This window comes from Solanum tuberosum, unplaced genomic scaffold, assembly GCF_000226075.1.
Source record: "Solanum tuberosum cultivar DM 1-3 516 R44 unplaced genomic scaffold, SolTub_3.0 scf00174, whole genome shotgun sequence".
Classification (NCBI taxonomy): Eukaryota; Viridiplantae; Streptophyta; class Magnoliopsida; order Solanales; family Solanaceae; genus Solanum; species Solanum tuberosum.
In genome coordinates, this window is record NW_006239103.1 from 1,165,628 (window position 1) to 1,186,730 (window position 21,103).

Consider the following 21,103-nt stretch of genomic DNA (forward strand, 5'->3'; position numbering starts at 1 on the left):
TTCTATACTTAGTGATTTCCTAAAAAACTTTAAATAGATTTTGAGTTTGGATCTCTTTAATTTTAAATTTTAATATTATATTATATTTTTTAATTAATTTGTATTAGCCCACGGGCCGGCCCTACCTATATTTCTCAAGCCCCACAAATCAGTAGGCTTATTCAGGCCGGGCTAAAAAGCCCTTTTTTTAAATGGGCTCCAAAATTTTTAGCCCAGCCCTATTAAATCCCGGGTTAGGCCAGGCCGGCCCAACAGGCCTAGCCCATATTGACGGCTCTACCAAAAATTATACAAGTATTTATATTTTGGACCAATAAGTGTACTACAAAATTTACTTTAAGGTTCATGTCTAAAAATAAATGAAGAAGGAAAAAAGGCTTAAGCGCGCCAACAAGTGAGGTTTGAACTCGTGGCCACCTAAAGCTTGAACTTTCCTCGCATGCCAGAAATCACTAGGCTACAACATTTCATTCCTTCAAGGGCGTTCAAATATGTTATTTAACCATTTAGCGTATAATTTCACTTATATATATATATATATATATATATATAAACCACTTTTTTTAAAAAAAAATTAGGGAAAATTTTCAAAACAACGAACTTTTAGCATTAAATAGGGTCATTAGCTACATTTTCAATATTTACAATAAACAGTTATACTTTAGTTTGCTATGGGTTGAATTATGTACTTTTTATTTGGTTTAACTTAACAGAATACAACTCAGAAATAACAAATTAAAGAAAATCAGGGGAGAAAACCTTTCAAATTAGGTAATATTAGTATTGAAAATTCTCATTACTTCGTTACAAAAGATTAGGAGACCAAAAAAAGTGGTTCTTAAGTTGATTGATCAACTTTTTCGCAATTTATTTTGAATACAAAAATTGAAAGTTTATTTCATATACAATTTATATTGAACACAGAAACTGAAAGGTTTATTTCGTATTCAAATTGTTTTGGAAATAGCAATTGAAAGGTTTATTTCCAATACATTTTGATTTTGATACAAAATTGAATTGTTGAATGGATATGAATTTGTATGTAGAAAGTTTCGAATACACATTTGGATAGAATACATTTTAGATGACGTTATACAAATTGTATATTTAATTTAATATAATACACTTTAGAATACAATTGAGGTTCGAAATACATTTTTACTTTGTAATCTGTTTGATATACAAATAGTCCATGGTTGAATGATTTTGATTTGTTTTTATGTTAGATGATTGAAATACAAAATAATTTAGAATACAATTTAGCTGATCTTCTATATATTCAACTTTGAACATAAACATATTTTTGGAATACAAAACAAACAAATTTTTTTGAAAGATTTTTATGATTTAACAATGAAACATGGGGGGAATATGAGAACGTGAGTCTTATTTTTTGTTTTAATTTTAGTCCCAAAATGTGGTTATTAGTTGAAAAAAATTAGGAACTAGATTAGAATACATTTGTTATATAAATAAAATATTCTTCTTTTTAATAATTATTTTAAACTGTAACTATTTTCAATAAATAAGTTAGAAATTTTGACTAATTTTATAATTTTTCCATAAAAGGTCATTATATAATGTTAAAAACTACCTACTCAGTGACCACAGATATTTTCTGATGACGATAAATTAAAATTTTGTACGTACGTCGTACGTTATAAATAGTGACAAAATAAAAAAAATCGTTAAAAATGTTCAAGATTTAATATATACGTATAAAAAATAATTTTATATAAAAAATATAATTTTTTGACAAACGATGTTTAACTGACCACCCTTCACCGCATGTTGTAATGCCACTAGTCACAAAATATCATACTTTCATCTAATATCTTACTGTAGGTGTTGATTTTCTAGTCTCTGATTGGCTTTTCACTTAGAATTGTAGCATATATATAAGGTTTCATTTTAGTACAACGTTATATATCTATCAAAATCCAAAAGGATTCACCATATCTTATCTTTAAATTTGGATGTGGCTTAGCATTACACAAGTACTTCAATCATTTTTGGTCTGGACGATTAGGTTAAAAAAGAAAAAAGAAAAAAGAAATAGATTTGGTCCACTTATTTTTTATGAGACAATTTTTATTGAAGACAGTGACAGAGTCATGAACTTTCCTTGCGCATCAGTAATCACTAGGCTACAATACTTCATTGTTTCAAGGGCGTTCAAAATATGTTATTTAACCATTTAACGTATCATTTTACTTGTATATATGGTATAATTTTTCTACGAAGGATATCCGCTTGGACACCCTGAATATACTGTAGCTCCGCCACTGACCGGAGAGAAGTCACGTTCTTGTGGTCGTGTGTAATAACACGTAAAACATGTTCTTAATGAACATTCAAAATTATTTATTTTTTTAGTTAACTTTTATATATTGACAACGTAAAAGTATCTTTACAAAAAAAACATAAAAGTGTCATGAGTTTAAGCATAGCTATATATAGTATATATATTTTTTGGAATATCAATATATACAAGTTAAATTCTTTTAAATTTTTCACTTTGAATTCTTTCAATTGACAAAATTTTGTTCACGTTACATGTCAATCGAGTCATGAACATCAAACATTAAAGAGAAAATTCATCAAATCACTCTCAAATTCACTTGAAAATTGTTAAGTGGTATTTTATATTTCTATGTAACTAAATGGTTAAAGTAAATTTCTCTCAAATTCAGAGGTGGTTTGAAAAGACCACATAGCTAAACTTTTCCTACCCTATAAAACTATGAATAATTTCAATAATTATTTCATTCATGGAGAGAACTAAGGGAAATAGTCCTAGTATCCTACTATTTCCATGGTTAGGTTTTGGCCATGTAAATCCCTTTTTGGCACTAGCCAAGAAATTATCAAAAATGAATTTTCACATATATTTTCTTTCTACACCAATTATTCTCAAATCTATCAAGGAAATCCTAGATAAAAACTCAACTAGTTATAATCTCTCCATACAACTTGTTGAATTTCACTTACCTTATTTGCATGAGTTGCCTCCTCATTACCATACAACTAATGACCTCCCTCCCCATCTTAATTCCACTCTTATTCAAGCCTTTCAAATGGCTTCTTCCAAATTTCCAAGCATAATTGAAACCCTAAAACCTAACTTGATTATATATGATGGGTTCCAACCATGGGTAGCAACTATGGCTTCATCATGCAATATTCATGCTATTATGTTTTATGTTTCTTCAACTTCTGGTCTTGCCTACCTTTACCACCAATTTCTTCATGGGACTTCAAACCTTACATCTTTGCCTTTTTCTTCATTGTATCTTCATGACTATGAGATCAAGAAATTAGATATAAAACCAATAAAACCACGCGATGAGCAAGCCTTTGCATACGTGGTACTTAAATCCTTTGAACACTCTCACAATATTGTTTTGTTGAACACTTGTAGGGAGATTGAGGGAAAGTATATAGATTATGTTTCTACCATAGGAAAGAAGGAGTTGATACCAATTGGACCACTTATTCGCGAGGTGACCATAGGTGAGGAGGAGAATTGGGGGACAATTCAATCCTGGCTAGATAAGAAGGATCGTTTATCATGTGTTTATGTATCATTTGGAAGTGAAGTCTTCTTGTCAAAGCAAGAAATTGAAGAGATAGCAAAAGGGCTTGAGCTAAGCAAAGTTAGCTTTATTTGGACAATCAAATTTTCAAAAGGGCTGAACACTACAATAGAAAAAATGGTTCCACAAGGTTTTCTTGAAAGTACAAAGGGAAAAGGGATGGTTATTGAAGGATGGGTACCACAAAGTCAAATTTTGAACCATTCAAGCATTGGAGGTTTCGTTACTCATTGTGGATGGAATTCGATGTTAGAAAGCATGAGTTTTGGCATACCAATAATAGCCATGCCTATGAATCATGATCAACCATTGAATTCAAGATTAGTGGAGGAACTTGGCATAGGGGTGGAGATTTTGAGAGGTGAAAATGGGGAAATAATGAAAGAAGAGGTGGCAAAAGGAATAAAGAGGGTGGTAGAGGATAAGACTAGGAAACAAGTTAATTTAAAGGCAATGGAATTGAGTGAAAAGATAAAATTCAAAGGGGAGAAAGCTATTGATGAAGGGGTTAAAAGGTTGTTGAAGCTTTTGTGTTGATTTATAAGGGAATGATGGATGATTGAATAGGATTTGGACACTACATGAGTTGAAACCTTATGTATTGTTTCATAATATATTGTATTATATTATTTCGTACTGTATTGTTTTAATGAATACAAAGTTTGGATAGATTTACATAATATCACATATCCATAATTTAAGCCATCAATACAATACAATAGAATTTAAGTAACAATCAAAACAAACTTTGTATTTAGACTAACAATACAATACAACGGGCAACAACCATCCAAACAAGGAGTATAAGTATTTTTAGCTCCTAAAGATTCAAATAAAAGAATTTTATATACAAATAATTTCGAATGTTGTAATTTAGCTAGAAATAATTAGCTTCTTATGATCATATTGTCTTGTATGAATTCAAACTCTAGAGAGGATTAATACCTATTATAAGTTGAAATACTTAAGAAATACATATAATGCTTAAATTATTTCAGACATGAACAAGATACTTTAAAGTTAAAATTCACCATCAAGAAGTATTTTGGGATGAAGGAGATTATATTCCTTTTTCTTTTCCAAAGATCTCGAACTCGATTCCTAAAAAATAGAAAATCTTTTCCCTTTACAAGTCCTACTCAACACAAACCTAAATTAATCGGAGCAATATTGAAATTTCGCCAAATAATGGTTAGTTATACATATATAAACATGTCACATGATGATTGATCTATTATTTCCCAAAGAGAAAGATATTAGTGTGCTAAGACTGGACATATTCATCAATAGAGCCTATTTTTTTTATTATTATTATTTTATAGGGAGGTCCCACCCCTTTTGCTCCCTTGGTGACTCGAACTCGTAACCTTCGGGTTGGAAGTGAGGGGTGCTTACCATCCGAGCAACTTCCTCTCGTCCAATAGAGCCTATTAACTTTGACATTACGTAAAAAAAATAAAAATTACACACAACCAGATCACCACTCCGACAATATTTAAAGGTAATCTTTTTAATAGTAGAATTTGTAATTTTGAAAAAGAAAAAATAAAGACAAGTTACCTTTCGGGAAAAAAAACGAGGAGGCATTTTCTCGAAAGAGAAAAGGAGACAGTTTTTGGCACAGGTAAAATAAAATATGGTCTCCCCTTCCATCCAAGTGGACTATATTTTTTCTCTTTATGGAAATTAAAAAGAGAGATATACTTCTACAAAACAAAAGATCGATGTCCTTCAAAATTCTAAAAAAATCAAAAAATATGTGCCTTTAATTCCTGTTTTTCTTTATTATGAATCAAGATGAAAGGTCGGATGTACATGAGTTAATAATGCAATAAATTGAAAGCATAAACATTTGTATTATTGTACCAACATTATTTATACATGATATACACAAATTTGCTTTCTTGTATATAACCAAGAAAACATATTTTACTTGTCTTTCTTTGATACTACTAAACCCTCTAATATAGGATAACTAAGAACCAAAACATAAAAAGAAAGGAAACCTTGTCCAAACATCTCCTCAAAGTACCTCTCTAAGACCAATCTTTTCATTCCAAATATGAAACATACCACATTAAACACCACTAAAAATGTCAAAGGAACCATAAACAACTTAGCACCTTGGAAATCAAATTTACCCTTTTCATATTTCCTTAATTTCTCTTCATCTATAGCTTTGTTTGTTAACCTGAAATTTGCCTTTGCAACACCCAGCCACTTCATTAAAACATCTAAGCATCCAAATAAGCAAGCTGTGACTGTTTTTATTATCCAAATTCTTTGTTCATTCCACCATGTCCTTAAGTTGCCACCACTAGACATGACTTCATATAAATGTTGAGCTAGAGATGATAAGAATATGGTTGTGAATAGTGCAAACCATGGGCTTGTCACCTGTAAATAAATAGAGACAATTGAATGAGTCATGTACATGAATTTTTCAAAAAATAATTATTTTGTGTCTCACGCGACTCTGACACTAACTTTGATTTAATTTCCAATTAGTATATCATCACCAAGGATGTGGAGGGATAGATAAAATTCATTTCAATCAAAGGTCTGAATTCGAGTCTTAGGAATGTAAAATTTTCTTATAGGGAATGCTTACTCCTTAACGGGGCCCTATGCAACATGATCTGACTTAAACCACACCAATAAATTTCGGATACCAGATCATTAAACAAGAAAATAAACTAGAGATTTCATTAATCACCACTATAGTTTAAGAAAATTCCATCAAGTCTTTTGGAGATTGACCTTTTGTAATCAATCGCTCATATGTCCATTTCGACTTGCAAACCCGGAATTTTTAAACATATTTTTAATGATATTATACTTGAAAAGATACTTATATATAAGTGATAAAATTAAATTTTTACCTTGGGAAACACTGGAGTACCACTCAAGAAGCACAAAGGTGGAACAATGCCATAAAGGAAGCAAGGAATGGAGAGAAAATGTGAGAACATGAAGTATCCATAACACATATTTTGGACTAAAGGCATTTTTGACATGAGCCCATAAGTGAATGGGCTGTATTTTGAAAGCCCAACTTGTACTAGCCCAGAAGCCCACTTCATGAGTTGGACCAAAGCATCCTTCATATCAATGGTGCTACAACCAAGAAAGCATGGCCTCTTTGGATAAAGATATACTGATTTCCACCCCTTAGAATGCAAGAGATAGCCTGTGTATGAGCTCTCTAGTAAACTGTTGTATGAGTACCCTATCTGAAACAACAATTTAAGCTTTTAGATGAAATAATCACATAATTTAACAGGAGCAAATATAAAAGTATTAATAGAAGTGTCAAAACAAGGTCATGAATATATGACACATCTAATCCGTCCAAGTTTGGGTTGTCTAACGACTCGTTCAACCAATTTAGCTCTTTTGACACACTCAATCCAAAAATTGGGCTAAACAACATTTTTTTTTAATTATTATTTGATATGTGTTATATATGACCATAATAAAGAAAAAAGAGTTTTGTTAGTTCTGTTTGATATAATTAAACATAAAAAGAGTTATCAGGTTCGATTATATTTCATTATTTACTCCATCTTGACTCGGCTCATTTTAATCTTGAATGAGTTAATGACTTGTTTATTTATTCTCTTAACTCAACTCATTTTAACCGTCTTAATTCAGTTCAATCTACTTATATAACCTCCCTAAAAATATATATGGACTAGTAGTAATAGGATGATACTTACTTCTTTACCCCATCTTGTATTTTCTTCAAATGTGCAAGAAGCAAGAGTTTTAGCTTCATCAATCATCTCATCACATAGAACATTCTGCCTTTCATTTCTTTGATCATTCAAAGAGTTGATGAACTTTCTAGAAGCACCAAACTTTTCTTCTGCCTCTTGAAGTGACTCCTCTATGAACCAAATATATTTAATTAATAAATAAAATGTTCATAGAGTTATATGCTTACAAAAATAACCACAATCATGTGTAAATTAATAAGATGAAAACCTGATTGATACAATTGAGATTCCCACTTGTATTCTGATTGAGCTTTTAGAAAAAGTGTAGTCATATTATCTTGGTTAATTGGAGTACTATATAATGCTTCTTTCTTCAAATAATAGCCTGTGCCTGCACAAACAGTCCCTCCTACTCCATCCATCCCTTGATACTTATTCTATAAAATTAAAAAAGAGAGAAATGAGATTTTAAGGAGTATATATACTAATGATTTAAAAAATATTTATACAATCAGATCATTTATTATGTATTATATATAATAACTATTAGTAAATTTATATTATTAACATTAGTGGGTGACCTAATAAAAATGGTTTATAATAATGTTAAACAATATAATAATATAAAAAAAATCTTGTTGTAAGCTTTGAATTTGTGAAATTATCCATTAATAAAGTTAAATAAATTTATTTTCGAATTCGTATTCACTTAAAAAGTTGAATAGCTTTAAAAAAAAAAAGTTATATGGCTGAAAAAAGAGATAATTATAGTCTAATGTCGTCTTTAGGTGATCTAATTTGTAAATATATAATTTTTATATACTTATTAAGTAAAAATATACATATAATATACACAGATATACATATAATATACATAAAAAATATATAAGTTTTATTAATTTGAATTAGGGAAAATTACACGGATAAGCAATCATATACTAGTTAATTAGCTAACATAGCTATAGTTTGAATTAATTATGGCTCGCAGCTTAAATTTAGTTGTAATTACGCCACCTCTCTCCTCTCTTCCCCTCTCTCGCCTCTCTCCTCTTTTATACATATACAAATACAAATTATACATATACATATACAATTATATGATAGATATACAAATACAATTAGCCTCTCTCGCTCACCAGATCTCGCCTCCCCAATCTCGCTCGCCTCTCCCTTCGCTCTCTCAATATCTCTCTCCAGATATACAAATACATATGCATATCAGTTACATATATACAATTATTTGACAGATATACGTATACAATTCGCCTCTCTCCACTCTCTGTCCTCTCTCTCTCTCGCCTCTCTCCTCCCTCTAACATGTAGCTACGAATCGTAATTAGTAAATTATAACTCTTGAGCATAATTAAGTTATTTTTGAGTGGCTATATGCGAAAATTGCCCTATAGATTAGTGCTTGTAATTAAGTTTGACCGATGGGCCAAAAATGAACTAAACCCGAAAAGGGCACCAGCCCGGCCCACCCCAAGCCCAACAAAACCGTATGGTTAGGAGCTATGTCAGGCCACTTTTCCCCCCCAAAATTCGGCCCAATGAAAACACAAAAATTTGGTGCAGATTTGGCCCGACCCGACCCGATTGGGTAGACACCCAAAAATTGTACAAATGTTATGAAGTTGAAAAACTTGAAATATATAGAATACAATTATTGCAACATATATTAAGAGGATGTGTAGGTACCTTGTATGCTGATCTTGATTGAGCATCATAGATGTCATTTTTACTAACATTATAAAAGGTTTGAGGGAATTGTACATAAGAAAGAGTAGTAGAAATATTTTGATCAAGATGAAAACACATTGCTTGCTTGGCTGAAGAAGGGTCATTGCAATACATGTCACAATCCAAAACAAGCATATATGGTGCATTGCTCATTACCCCTGAAACCCTAAGCTGCATGTCACCACAAACCAATAATAACCATAAGTGATTGTTCAAAAATTGACTGATTTCTAGCTAGTAGTGATTGTTCGTGAATTTTAAATATAGGAAAGTAGCTAGGTTAGTCATACATATTTGCCAAAATAATTTGAATTCATGTTGTGTATGTCTCAATTAACGGGAAAGGTTCTCCTACTAGGGCTGATTCAAAACCAAAATCTCTTATTAAAGGATCTCATCATTACAAAGGTAGTATGTTTTGCAGCTTACCAATCTATATATATCTCTACTATAAAAATTTACATGTGATTGGCTTTCTTAGATGACCTGATGATATAAAAGTTATATTCTCATTACTTTGTGATTAATCTTTATACTAGAAAACTAGTGTTAAAAGTGAAGTTGATGAAATGTAAACTCAACCCTAATTATGCTATTAAAACTTTTCTTCCAAATTAAAATTTGAATGATCGAATATTAAGTGAGCGTGGGATACTCTGTGCACGGCATAAAAACGAAAACCAAAACCTTTATTAATTAGGAGAAAATATTACTTACAAGAGCATTTAAGGCTCCAGCCTTGAAACGATGAGGGCTCGATGGTCGCCTCTCACGTGACATATAAACTAATTGTGGCAATTTGCTTTCCTTATCATCATGTATCACCTGCACCTCATAAATACTTGATTATTATTGTTAATCTCACCTTAATTACATTTTGTAACCCTAAAATTTTCTTACATTTGTTTTAACAAATAAAAAAAAATAAAAAAATAATAATATAAGTTACAATTCTCATCGTATTAATATGATAAAAAAATAATAATTAAATATTGGTAAAAGTTCATACAGTTTGACTCTCACACTACTAAAAAAATACTATTTTTTCATTTAAATTTTCTACTAAAAAATATTCAGTGACTCGTAGATATTTTATATGAATCAATAAGACAAGAAAATATGTCTAGCGGCTATTCCTAGTCTTTAAGAATCTATTTTTCTCTGTGCCTTTTTTTCAGTAAATTGAGATTGAAAAATTGTATTTTATAAAATCTCTATTTTTAGTAGTATCGAAAAATGAAATAAGTAAAAGTGAACGGAGGAACCTCAATATAGGGTGGTCGATCCATTCTGACGGACCCTTCAACACTACTGGCTTTCTCTACATTTTTCTTGAATACTTCATATGCCGCCTGCACAATAAAATAATAATATTTCACTATCTATAAATAAAAGTCCATATATTACCCTTTATAAAACAATAATAATAAAAAAGTTCAACCATGGACAAAATTATTGTTGAAATCGCAATTATGAACAGATAAACTAAAAACATATATTAGTTTACTATATTGAGTTTTGGGTCGATAATGATAAAGAATAATAAAAGTCCCGATAGTTAATAAGATCAGTGGACTTCTTACAAGGCTTGCATAATCTCTCTCTTTAAGCTATTTTTTAGAGTGTGAGTTAGATTCAAAATCTTAATTTAACATGATATCAGATTTTTTTAATGATAATTTTACTACTTAATAGTAAAAAAAATATGATAGAGATTTATGTCAAATCCTATGTCACCACAAGGTGGATTAAAAAAGCAAAAAAAAAATAAAAATAGGAAGAATAAAGTAAATGATATTTGATAATGTCATTAAATTTGAAAGAGAAAAAAAATGTTATATAATTTTGGAGGTAGTTGTTAAAGATGACGGTTGGTACCATATTATTGTTCTTAAATTAGTCCGCTAAGATTTTGTTGAACAAGGAAGAATTCAAGGTGACTATTGTAAGAATATGTTTTTTTTTTATCCTAGTGTGTTAATTAATAATTTAATATGCTGAAATTAAAATGTTTTAGGTCTAAATCACTTCAAGAGTAGAGAGAGAGATTATCAAAAGTTGTGATGGAGAATTGGGTATGTATTTTTTTATTTTTTTTAATTAATGATTTTGAGTTCAAGTCCAAGAAATTGGAGTCACTTTAGATAAGGAGTATTTATGTTTTAACCTTTGTAGTGAAACTTTTTTATGCGAATAAGATTAGTTGGATTTCAATGCGATGAAGTTTCTCATCGGTGACGGGAGAAATAATTAGTTTTTTGATGCAATCTTGATTAATTCTAACCTTATGACCTAACTTTTGGAGGTGAAACATGAGTTAGTCCCTAGATCCATTTTTTAGGGTATCAGAGTCAAGTCTATCCTAATTCTTGGTTTACTTGATGTTGGACTTTCATGTTATATTATTCACACTCTAGATATCTAGTCAAAGCATGCGAGGGTGTTAGAATTCCCTATCAATTATGGAAATTGGTTTATTTACCGTCATCCTTTACGTAATAACATTTTACTACATAACAATGTTATATATATAATAACATTTCATTATAGCAACCAAAAGATAATCATAACAAACAACGTTATTATAAAGAGGTTTGTCTATATATGATTTTGGTCAATCTAATTACCTTGTATACTAACTTTTGGGATTGATTCAGACTGAACGTCTATTTCTTTAGGGTAATAGTGGAACATCTTATCATCCAAATAAAAAGGGTTAAAGAAAATTACCTTAATATTTTCCTCTTCATTCTTGAATTCATTTCCTCTCAGTATCAAACGTTCATCATCACCAAAAGAAGAGAAAAATGCATCTGGACAAATAGTCTTCACTCCATACTTTCTACAAAAAGGAACCCAAACCCTAGCAAATCCACATGCCTCCTTAATAGCATACAACGTCACGGTGGCGCCACCGTCATCAGAGAGATAAACGGAGAGTTTTTCCGGTGGATAATCGAGTGACATAGCCGATAAAACCGTGTTCATAACCTCAAGAACCGGTTCCTTAGTAGGATCAGCCGTGCATATAAACACGTCGACGCCCGGTAACTCGGAATCAGCCGGAAGATTTTCCGGCATGACGGACCGAGCTACCGGGCGCCAACGGAAGGATTGTGTAACTAACCATATTATAGTGAAAATAACCTCAGAAATTGTGATAAGTCCCCATGAAATAATTGATACATCATCTCCTTGTAATAAATTTTTTATTCTATAGTATAGTAACCCTAATATGGCTGAAAAATGTAACAAAATATGGATTCTACTAAATATTGCACGAGGTTGTTGTAATGTGCATGTATTTAGATAAGGTGCACCCATGACCAATTTTTTTTTTTGTACTTTGTTTTTGAGTTGGTTTTAATTTATGGAGATGGTATATATTGCTCCTATATATAGGAATTTAAGAAAGAGGGTCTAGGCTAAAAACAAGAACTACTATAAAAAAAAAAAAATGGGTCAAAATCGACGGATAGAGTTGGTTGTTAAGGAAAATTGATGTTAAATCAACGGATTATATTGTACATCATCGATTTTGCCTGTTTTGTAAAATCGATAAATAGGATCAGTTAAAATGGAGGAACAGTTGATCGATGGATAAGGTTGATTTTTCAAAATTATACACAAAAAATGTAGCTACTTGAAATCAAACTCAGATATTTTCTATGACTTTATTTGGATAATCGTACAACTCGATTATACGTGTTGCTCTTTGATCAAATATTTCCATTGTTTTTATTTATACTCTTTAAAATTGCAATTTATTCACTTCAAAAATCGACCATGTCTGTCAATTTTTGTAATAATAATAATAATAATTAAAAATCAAGGGACTGCGGTGATTTTCTTTTTAACATTTTTTCTAAAAGAAAAACCCGATGGACATCTGTCGGTTTTAAAAAGTTTTTTTAAAAAAATTAAAACTGATGGGTAGGGTCGATTTTTCGAACCGACGCTATCCATCATTTTTTAAATTATTTTTAGTAGTGAAGTTGAGGGTTTAATTTTTATGAATTCTGAATTTTACGACAGCTACCTATAAGTCTTTTTATTTCACTAATTACTACTATTTCAGATACATCATGGTACGGGATTATTTGGACTACAAGATCAAACCAGATTATAGAGCAAGATTTTCTAAGTAATAGTCAACAAATTGGAATTCATTTATCAACAGATTTTTTTCTCCCATTTGAACTTATTTCCATAATCCTTTTAGTTGCTTTACAAAAGCGGTTAGCGGTGACCATTGAATAAGTTTCTTCGGCTTGAGTTGGGTTAAAAGCACGGAATGTATTTGCACCATCACCGTCTTCAAATAAAGTATTTTCTACGGTAGCACCATGAATGGCGCATAGCAAAGCAGCGCCCAATACACCGGCAACTCCCATCATATGAAAGGGGTTCAAGGTCCAATTATGAAACCCTTGAAAAAATAGGATGAATCGAAATATAGCTGCTACACCAAAACTAGGTGCAAAGAACCAACCAGACTGACCTAGTGGATAAATCAGAAATACAGAAACAAAAACAGCAATTGGACCAGAGAATGCGATTGCATTATAAGGTCTCAATTGAACAGATCGAGCAAGCTCGAATTGACGTAACATGAAACCTATTAGGCCAAAAGCTCCATGGAGAGCAACAAAAGTCCACAGACCCCCCAATTGACACCAACGAGTAAAATCTCCTTGTGCTTCAGGACCCCATAGTAACAACAACGAATGTGCTAAACTATTAGCAGGAGTAGAAACCGCGGCAGTTAAGAAATTGCAGCCTTCCAAATAAGAACTGGCCAATCCATGGGTATACCATGAAGTTACAAAGGTTGTACCTGTGAACCAACCCCCTACAGCGAAATAGGCACAAGGAAAGAGCAATAGACCGGACCAGCCTACAAAAACGAAACGGTCCCTCCGTAACCAGTCATCCATAATATCAAATAAATCATTTTCGTCTTTGGTAAACTTACCAATGGCTATAGTCATAGTGATCCTCCTATTCAACTACTTCGACCATTTCCGAGCACCTCATATCTTTTTCGGGGCGTCCCAAGATCCGATCATTTTTGTCTGATTTCTCTTGCACTGCCCTTCCCAATGGGTTTCGAAGATAAAAATCCTTTATTGATTAGCCCATAAACTGACCTAGGTAAATCCATGAACTCCATTGGATTATTCCTTCTGACTAAGCATATGAACCATGAATTGTCTTAATAAGATAATTCAATCAATCCCTTGTTTTGAAAGAACTCTTCAAGGACCAAACGGTCCCTTTCCTTCATACTTCATATAAATAAATCGAAAACCCCAGAGTATATCTTTCCACGGATCGAAGGAAAAAAGACAGTTCGATTTAAGTAATAATAACTGGATTCGAAATTACAATTTTTATATATATCAAATAAATTTCTTAATATATCATATAAAATATGAATTAAAATTACTAAATCTATCGAATTCATATTTGACCACCTAAAAACAAGTGACAAGTATTTTGTTTTATTGGTAGTGATAAATAATGTTAAATGTGGTGAAACGGCATCCTGGTGAAAAATGACAAAATAAGATTACTTTAAAATGTATAAACGAGCGGTTTTGTGATACTTCTTTTTGTTTCATTTCACTAATAATATTCAATATTTACTATGATTAGATTAATTGAGCACCCAATTTCATAAAAATGTTAAAAAGAGAATAAATATACTTAATTATATTATGTCTTAATTAACACGCTCCTTATGATATGTGGCCTATATTTTCCAGATGAAATAAGTAATTTTTGGATGACGATAAACTATGTGTTGATGTTGTTAACATGTTAAAGAGTGTCACCTCTTCTATAACCTCTATCTTTCTATTTTTAAAAGACAACAACAAGAGAACAGCAAAAACATATGTATGTGTCAATTTTAAATTTAATCGAGAGTCTGAAATATAATCTTTATATCTTTTAAGATTGGAATTAGTTTGCTTGCATACTATTATCTTCAGACTTCACTGTAAAATTATATGGGGTATGTTATTATAATTCTAAAAATCGAATTAGGATGTTTTTATTATATTATTCATATGTGATGAACTAATTCTTACGTTTCTTGAATGATAATTTATTCGACTGAATTGTCAGCCAAATATACTGTAAATGAAATGAGATCCCTTGCTTTTATATATATATATATATATATATATATATATATATATATATATATATATATATATATATATATATATATATATATATATATATATATATATATATATATATATATATATATATATATATATATATATATATATATATATATATATATATATATATATATATATATATATATATATATATATATATATATATATATATATATATATATATATATATATATATATATATATATATATATATATATATATATATATATATATATATATATATATATATATATATATATATATATATATATATATATATATATATATATATATATATATATATATATATATATATATATATATATATATATATATATATATATATATATATATATATATATATATATATATATATATATATATATATATATATATATATATATATATATATATATATATATATATATATATATATATATATATATATATATATATATATATATATATATATATATATATATATATATATATATATATATATATATATATATATATATATATATATATATATATATATATATATATATATATATATATATATATATATATATATATATATATATATATATATATATATATATATATATATATATATATATATATATATATATATATATATATATATATATATATATATATATATATATATATATATATATATATATATATATATATATATATATATATATATATNNNATATATATATATATATAATTTTAATAAAGGATAATGATATTTTTAATCTTTTACGTGTAAAAATAAAAATCTCTTTAGTTATCTGTAACCTCCTAATAGTTAACCTTGTATAAACGAAAACGACCAAATATTATAAGTTTTCTCCATTCAAATTGAAAGCCATGTAATCCTAAGATTCTTAATTATGTCGTCTACTCAATATTTAATAGTGAATACCATTAAAGATAATGACTACAATGTTAATTAGTCCCATTATTTGTCTAAACGTAAGCATGGGATAAGTTTTACTACTATTATTAATTAAATATATTTCCTTTATGCATTTTAAATTAAGTACTCCTTTTACTATACTTTTATGGATAAACTATCTAATTATACTAAACATCTAGATATATATTATTTGCTATCAAATAAAATCAAAATAAGGAGAGGCGAGCAACAACAAAAGGGAGGCGAACAAGATTTGTCTATGTATTCAGATACATTCGAATCACACTTGATACACTAGAATCTAGATACATGTACCTGTATGTATCTAGTGTGATTACATATATGGGATACAAGACACATAGGAGAGTAGCGAAATACGCACCAATTACACCTAATTTTGACCCACGTATCCCGAAATACGCACCAAAGTCTGATAAGCTTTGTAATATTGCAGAAAATATGTTGGATTCTTTACTCAAACAATCCAACATAGCAAGCATAAAAAAATACATCTAGTACATAACATCAATTTTATCAGTCACAGACACTCTCTTTGATAAAATATAAGTTGGAAATTCATCCACAGTTTACACAGCTTTGATGTTGACCGAAAAGATTCAGGAAAGAAGTCTGCATGAATCTCGAACGAGAAGGACAGTATATCACCTCTATCATTCGATGAGTAATCGGAAAAGTTTCATGTAATGGAGATACAAAAAGTAAAGGAGTAGAGCAAGTGACTCGCCATGGCTCCTCAAAAGGCGTTCTCCAGCTGAACGTAGAACGTAGAATTTGTTGTGTAGACAAGAATTACTAACTTGTAGTGATCGTTCACTACAAGTGAGTATTTCTAAGCAAGTTCTTCAGGATGTGTTCCTCAATCGTATCCTAGCTGGAATCCAGAAATAAATTGCAAATATTATTCAAAACACAACATATGAATGAAAAAAACGAGCAAATTCTAAGCATGATCAAAGTTGATTTGAATTAGGACAGCAGCTAAAATTTCAATAGGGGTAAGGAATAACCTCAAAGACAGGAAGGATCAAGCCAAACTTCCAAAGCCATCAATTCTTTGTCGATGTTCCATAGTGTTTTACAAACTTCCATGAAGGTGTAACACCATCAGACAGAGGTCTTTTAGATTCCATAAGCTGTTTGAGCCGACTGATTTTGTTTGCAAGTTCCTCTAAATCAAGAATTGCTTCCTCCAATTCATCGGACTCCAACGAATTGAATGGAATTTCACCACTGGTTTTAAACTTGTCGAGTAGGCCCAACACTTTTTGATCCATATCAGTAATGTTTGCAACTTCTTTTAGTTCAGCAATGTTTGAAAATTGATCAAGTAACTCTTTGGATTCAGAGCCCCTTTTATCATCCAAGGCAGGTAAAGATTTTGCAGAGCTATGAGCAAAGGAAGATGCATAGGATGCGGTTTCTTTTAACATGTCGTTTGATCTGTTTGCAGCATCTTTTGAAGTTTTGACGTCCCTCTGTAGGTAACCAGACAAACGAGTATAGAAAGATGAGTTTGACGATGATCCAGTTCTTGCCTGTCTGCCCCTTCTCCCTTTAACTATAGCATGTCCTACAATTAGAACATCAAAATAAGCTGCAATCATAATTACAAGCCAAAATCAAGTTGGAGGACTTTATCAGGCAGATAATTCTTATTTAACAAAAAACAAAGATGTGATAATTTTAGTTGGAATGCATTAAAACTGTGATTCAAGGAAACACTCCTAACAATGATACGACAAGATCCAGCGATCGCCAATTGTATAAGCTAAACGAGTGCAGAATGAGATTCAATTAATCAGTTTCTTCTGGGAGAAGTGCATAGAACTGATCAAGATAAACTTACTTGCACCTTGTGTTCCACACCAAACAACATCAACTTACCTTGGTTAAGTTATTTAACGAGGTGCAAATGTATATTTATTTAACGAGTGGGGGTTAATGTTAACTGCCGATTAATGTGCAATACCACTTGCTTTTACCAGCGCAACTAGGTAGCCTAGGAGATTGAAGAATGAGCTTTAAAGAGGAATGATAAGCATAGTTCAGAATATATATTTACGTCAAAATTAATATATTGGTTTAAACGTAAATCCATCTTTAATCTTTTAAAAAATATATATTTGCCTCGAAATACAAAGGTAAAGAAGCATGTTCCAAATTAAGCAATATGAATGCACATAATAACATTATTTTAATCATATTTACGACCTATGTCAAAGAAAGAAATAGTAACTATTCCAAAAACTACAGATTGAACCATGACTCTGTGAGAAATCTAGTGATGCAATCCTTCTAGTCAAAGCAAGATAAATTTAAATAACAGACATTTGACGAATAGCTACAGCATCACATGCTTATTGGTAAAGCACTAAAGGGGCCATTTTGGTTTAGAGACGAGTTGTGCAGAGATGAGTAATGTAGGGATTATTTCTTTTTGGATGTTTAGACTGATGTATAGCAATTAGTGCACAAAATAAAGTTTGTCTACTAATATGACGGTTAGTTTTGGATTTTAGTGTTATTAATCCATGTATTACTAAGACCTACATTTGTATTCTACACTAATTCCTACATAAAATAACACACAAATTCCTACATAACGTGAGCACGTACTAAAGAATTCTAGATTTTATGTGGAGATTAAAACTCCTACCTAGACCAACCAACCCCTAAAGTTTCAAAAAGTTTAGGAGCAAGATCATATTTTCACTGGACCAACAGAATCTATTCATTTACATTACAAAATAAAAAACATCACTTCCCATTACGATCTCTTATGTAATTTTACCCCTATGGGTACAGCAATAAGTTCTTTAACAGTCAATTAAGAAGTTTGTATCACATTATTGTTACCTTGACTAACAAGTTTAAGTAACGGAGGATATTGATGAGAACTTTCACCAGCCTGCAGTGGTCAAATGACAAGTATACGAAAGAAAATTAAGCACCAGAGGAAGGAGTATACAGAATAATATAGGTCAAGTAACGTAATTCCAACATAAGAGTAAATGGTTAAAATGATTGAATGCTTTTCTTGAAAAAATTCCTTGACCAAAAAGAAGCAACCGTGCACAGAAAAGCGCCCATTCTTCAATAAACAATCATCACTCAACTATGCCTCAACGTCATATCAATTTGAGCCAGCCATAGAAATCCCCTATATCCATTCTGCTCTACTTAGGCCCATTTCATATAAATACTAAATCATTTTCCTTTCCAGTCAAATTAGGTATTCTTTAATCTCGCAATATATTTCCCTTATCCTTGCATGGATAACATTTTCTAATACTACTAACTAATTGAGATCATAAAAGTTTAAGGAAAGAACCTGTGATGCAGGCATAACCCAACCATACTCTGGAGACCAATCTAAGGATGGACGCAAATCCTTGACAAAGGCGTCATAAGTTTCACCTTCACCCAATGGAGGTGGCAACAACTCAATCTAAAAAGAAAAAAACATGAAGTATTATCATACAAATCATTAGCTAAGATACAGAGCTGTCATGCATGGTGAGTAGAGGATGGATCTTCAAGGAAAAAAAAATTAAGTGCACAACTAAAGTTGCTTTTAATTATCACATCGATTTGAAGAAATAAATTTCAAGTAAAAGGCATCATGACAGTCCCCAGAAAGTAGTTGTTTTGCCTAAGGATCTCAATAATCAATCAATCGACCAACTTTCAATCCCAAATAAAGTTGTGGAATCATATGTAATCATTCAGCTCTATCCAAGTTCATATCATTCCAATACAATGTTAATGATATTCTAAATACACCATAACAGTAAATACCCTGTATACCTACAATATCCTTAACAACTTTTTGCAGTAATTTATTTCTAAAGGACAACTAGGGGATTCCTAATGCATATAACTGGATATCAGCAGTAAACACACCAACTTATTAATCAGCATGTGTGAAATTTAAACAATACTATTACCTTAGCTTTTCCATTGTCAAGTAACTTCGTCACTTGTCCGGACCAATAACAGTCATCGTACAACCAGTCAACCAAATCGCCCTCCCTCCAAGTACCATCAACAACAACAGTTACATCCGAATTTGAGCTGACATCAGAAACTTTGTTTTTCAAGTGGACTGGAGGATACTCAGGTCCAGTGGCGGAGCCAGGATTTTCGTGGAGGGGGTTCAACATATAAAGAAGTAAATAAAAAAATGGAGCAAAACGAATCGGGGAAGAAAAAAATTATCCTTAATCTGTTAAATTTAATTTGCCTTGTCAAGCCGCGTTTAACTTTGTTTCCTACTTTTACCCTGCTTCATTGATTTTCTTTTTTAAAAAAGTGATTTTTTTTTCTTTTATTTTTTTATTGTTTTACTTTATTTTGAATTATTAAATAAATTAAATTCGTGTTCATTCAATCATATGTTACTTTAAAATTGTTTGATACTCTTTACAAACGTGTGGGGATTGAGTTACTAATATTATAATGCATATTAAAAGGATAAATAAATGGCATCGCCAATTTTTTGTTCATTTATTCAATTAATAAGGTTTTCAATCGGTGAAAAATAAAAGAAGAATAATCAAATAAATGTAGTTTACATCTCTCTAGAATAGAAATGAAAAAATGAGAAAAAAATATCATGAATAATCATGCCTTTCAAATTTGTTCGTTCGATTAAATTTAGTGTAACTTATCTTTAAAATATTTTTTCTCTATCTCAAATTCAAGTTTAAGAATAATTGACAGTTTTTTAAAAAGTTCCTTTGAATTACTATATAAAAAAAGAGTTACGTAAAAATAAAATGAGCAATAGAGATAAAAAGAATAAAATACAAAAAATGAAAATAATGTGCCTAATTCCCTATATTCAAACAAATGAATATTGAAAAGGAGAAATAACATTGAAAAAAATAAGCCCCATTGATTTTCT

At 30.4% G+C, this 21,103-nt stretch overlaps 4 protein-coding genes across 6 annotated transcripts in view; 1 reads left to right on the plus strand and 3 right to left on the minus strand.

Moving 5' to 3' along the window:
- The first annotated feature begins 2,590 nt into the window (after positions 1-2,590).
- On the plus strand, positions 2,591-4,276 carry LOC102603640 (beta-D-glucosyl crocetin beta-1,6-glucosyltransferase-like). Its single transcript, XM_006354465.2, has one exon. The coding sequence runs from the start codon at positions 2,772-2,774 to the stop codon at positions 4,131-4,133; it is 1,362 nt and encodes a 453-aa protein (XP_006354527.1). The 5' UTR covers positions 2,591-2,771; the 3' UTR covers positions 4,134-4,276.
- Positions 4,277-5,525: 1,249 nt separating this feature from the next.
- On the minus strand, positions 5,526-7,737 carry LOC102586179 (cellulose synthase-like protein G1). Its single transcript, XM_015311867.1, has 4 exons — positions 7,584-7,737; positions 7,316-7,485; positions 6,479-6,829; positions 5,526-5,993 (listed from the first exon to the last, which is right to left on the minus strand). The coding sequence occupies exons 1-4, from the start codon at positions 7,735-7,737 to the stop codon at positions 5,526-5,528; spliced, it is 1,143 nt and encodes a 380-aa protein (XP_015167353.1).
- A 3,937-nt stretch (positions 7,738-11,674) lies between these two features.
- LOC107061902 (cellulose synthase-like protein E1) lies at positions 11,675-12,287 on the minus strand. The gene has a single exon (XM_015311868.1). It carries the CDS (start codon positions 12,134-12,136, stop codon positions 11,675-11,677), a length of 462 nt encoding a protein of 153 aa, XP_015167354.1. The 5' UTR covers positions 12,137-12,287.
- Positions 12,288-16,428: 4,141 nt separating this feature from the next.
- The window catches only part of LOC102586843 (uncharacterized), a 14,443-nt gene continuing 9,768 nt past the window's right edge, over positions 16,429-21,103 (minus strand). For all 3 annotated transcript variants that reach the window (XM_015311902.1, XM_015311901.1, XM_006354495.2), the window contains exons 5-9: positions 20,145-20,320; positions 19,529-19,645; positions 19,054-19,105; positions 17,205-17,767; positions 16,429-17,068 (exon numbers count right to left, since the gene is read on the minus strand). In XM_015311902.1, coding sequence (XP_015167388.1) covers positions 17,244-17,767; positions 19,054-19,105; positions 19,529-19,645; positions 20,145-20,320 — 869 coding nt within the window. In that variant the 3' untranslated portion in view covers positions 16,429-17,068; positions 17,205-17,243. The remainder of the gene's footprint in view (positions 17,069-17,204; positions 17,768-19,053; positions 19,106-19,528; positions 19,646-20,144; positions 20,321-21,103) is intronic.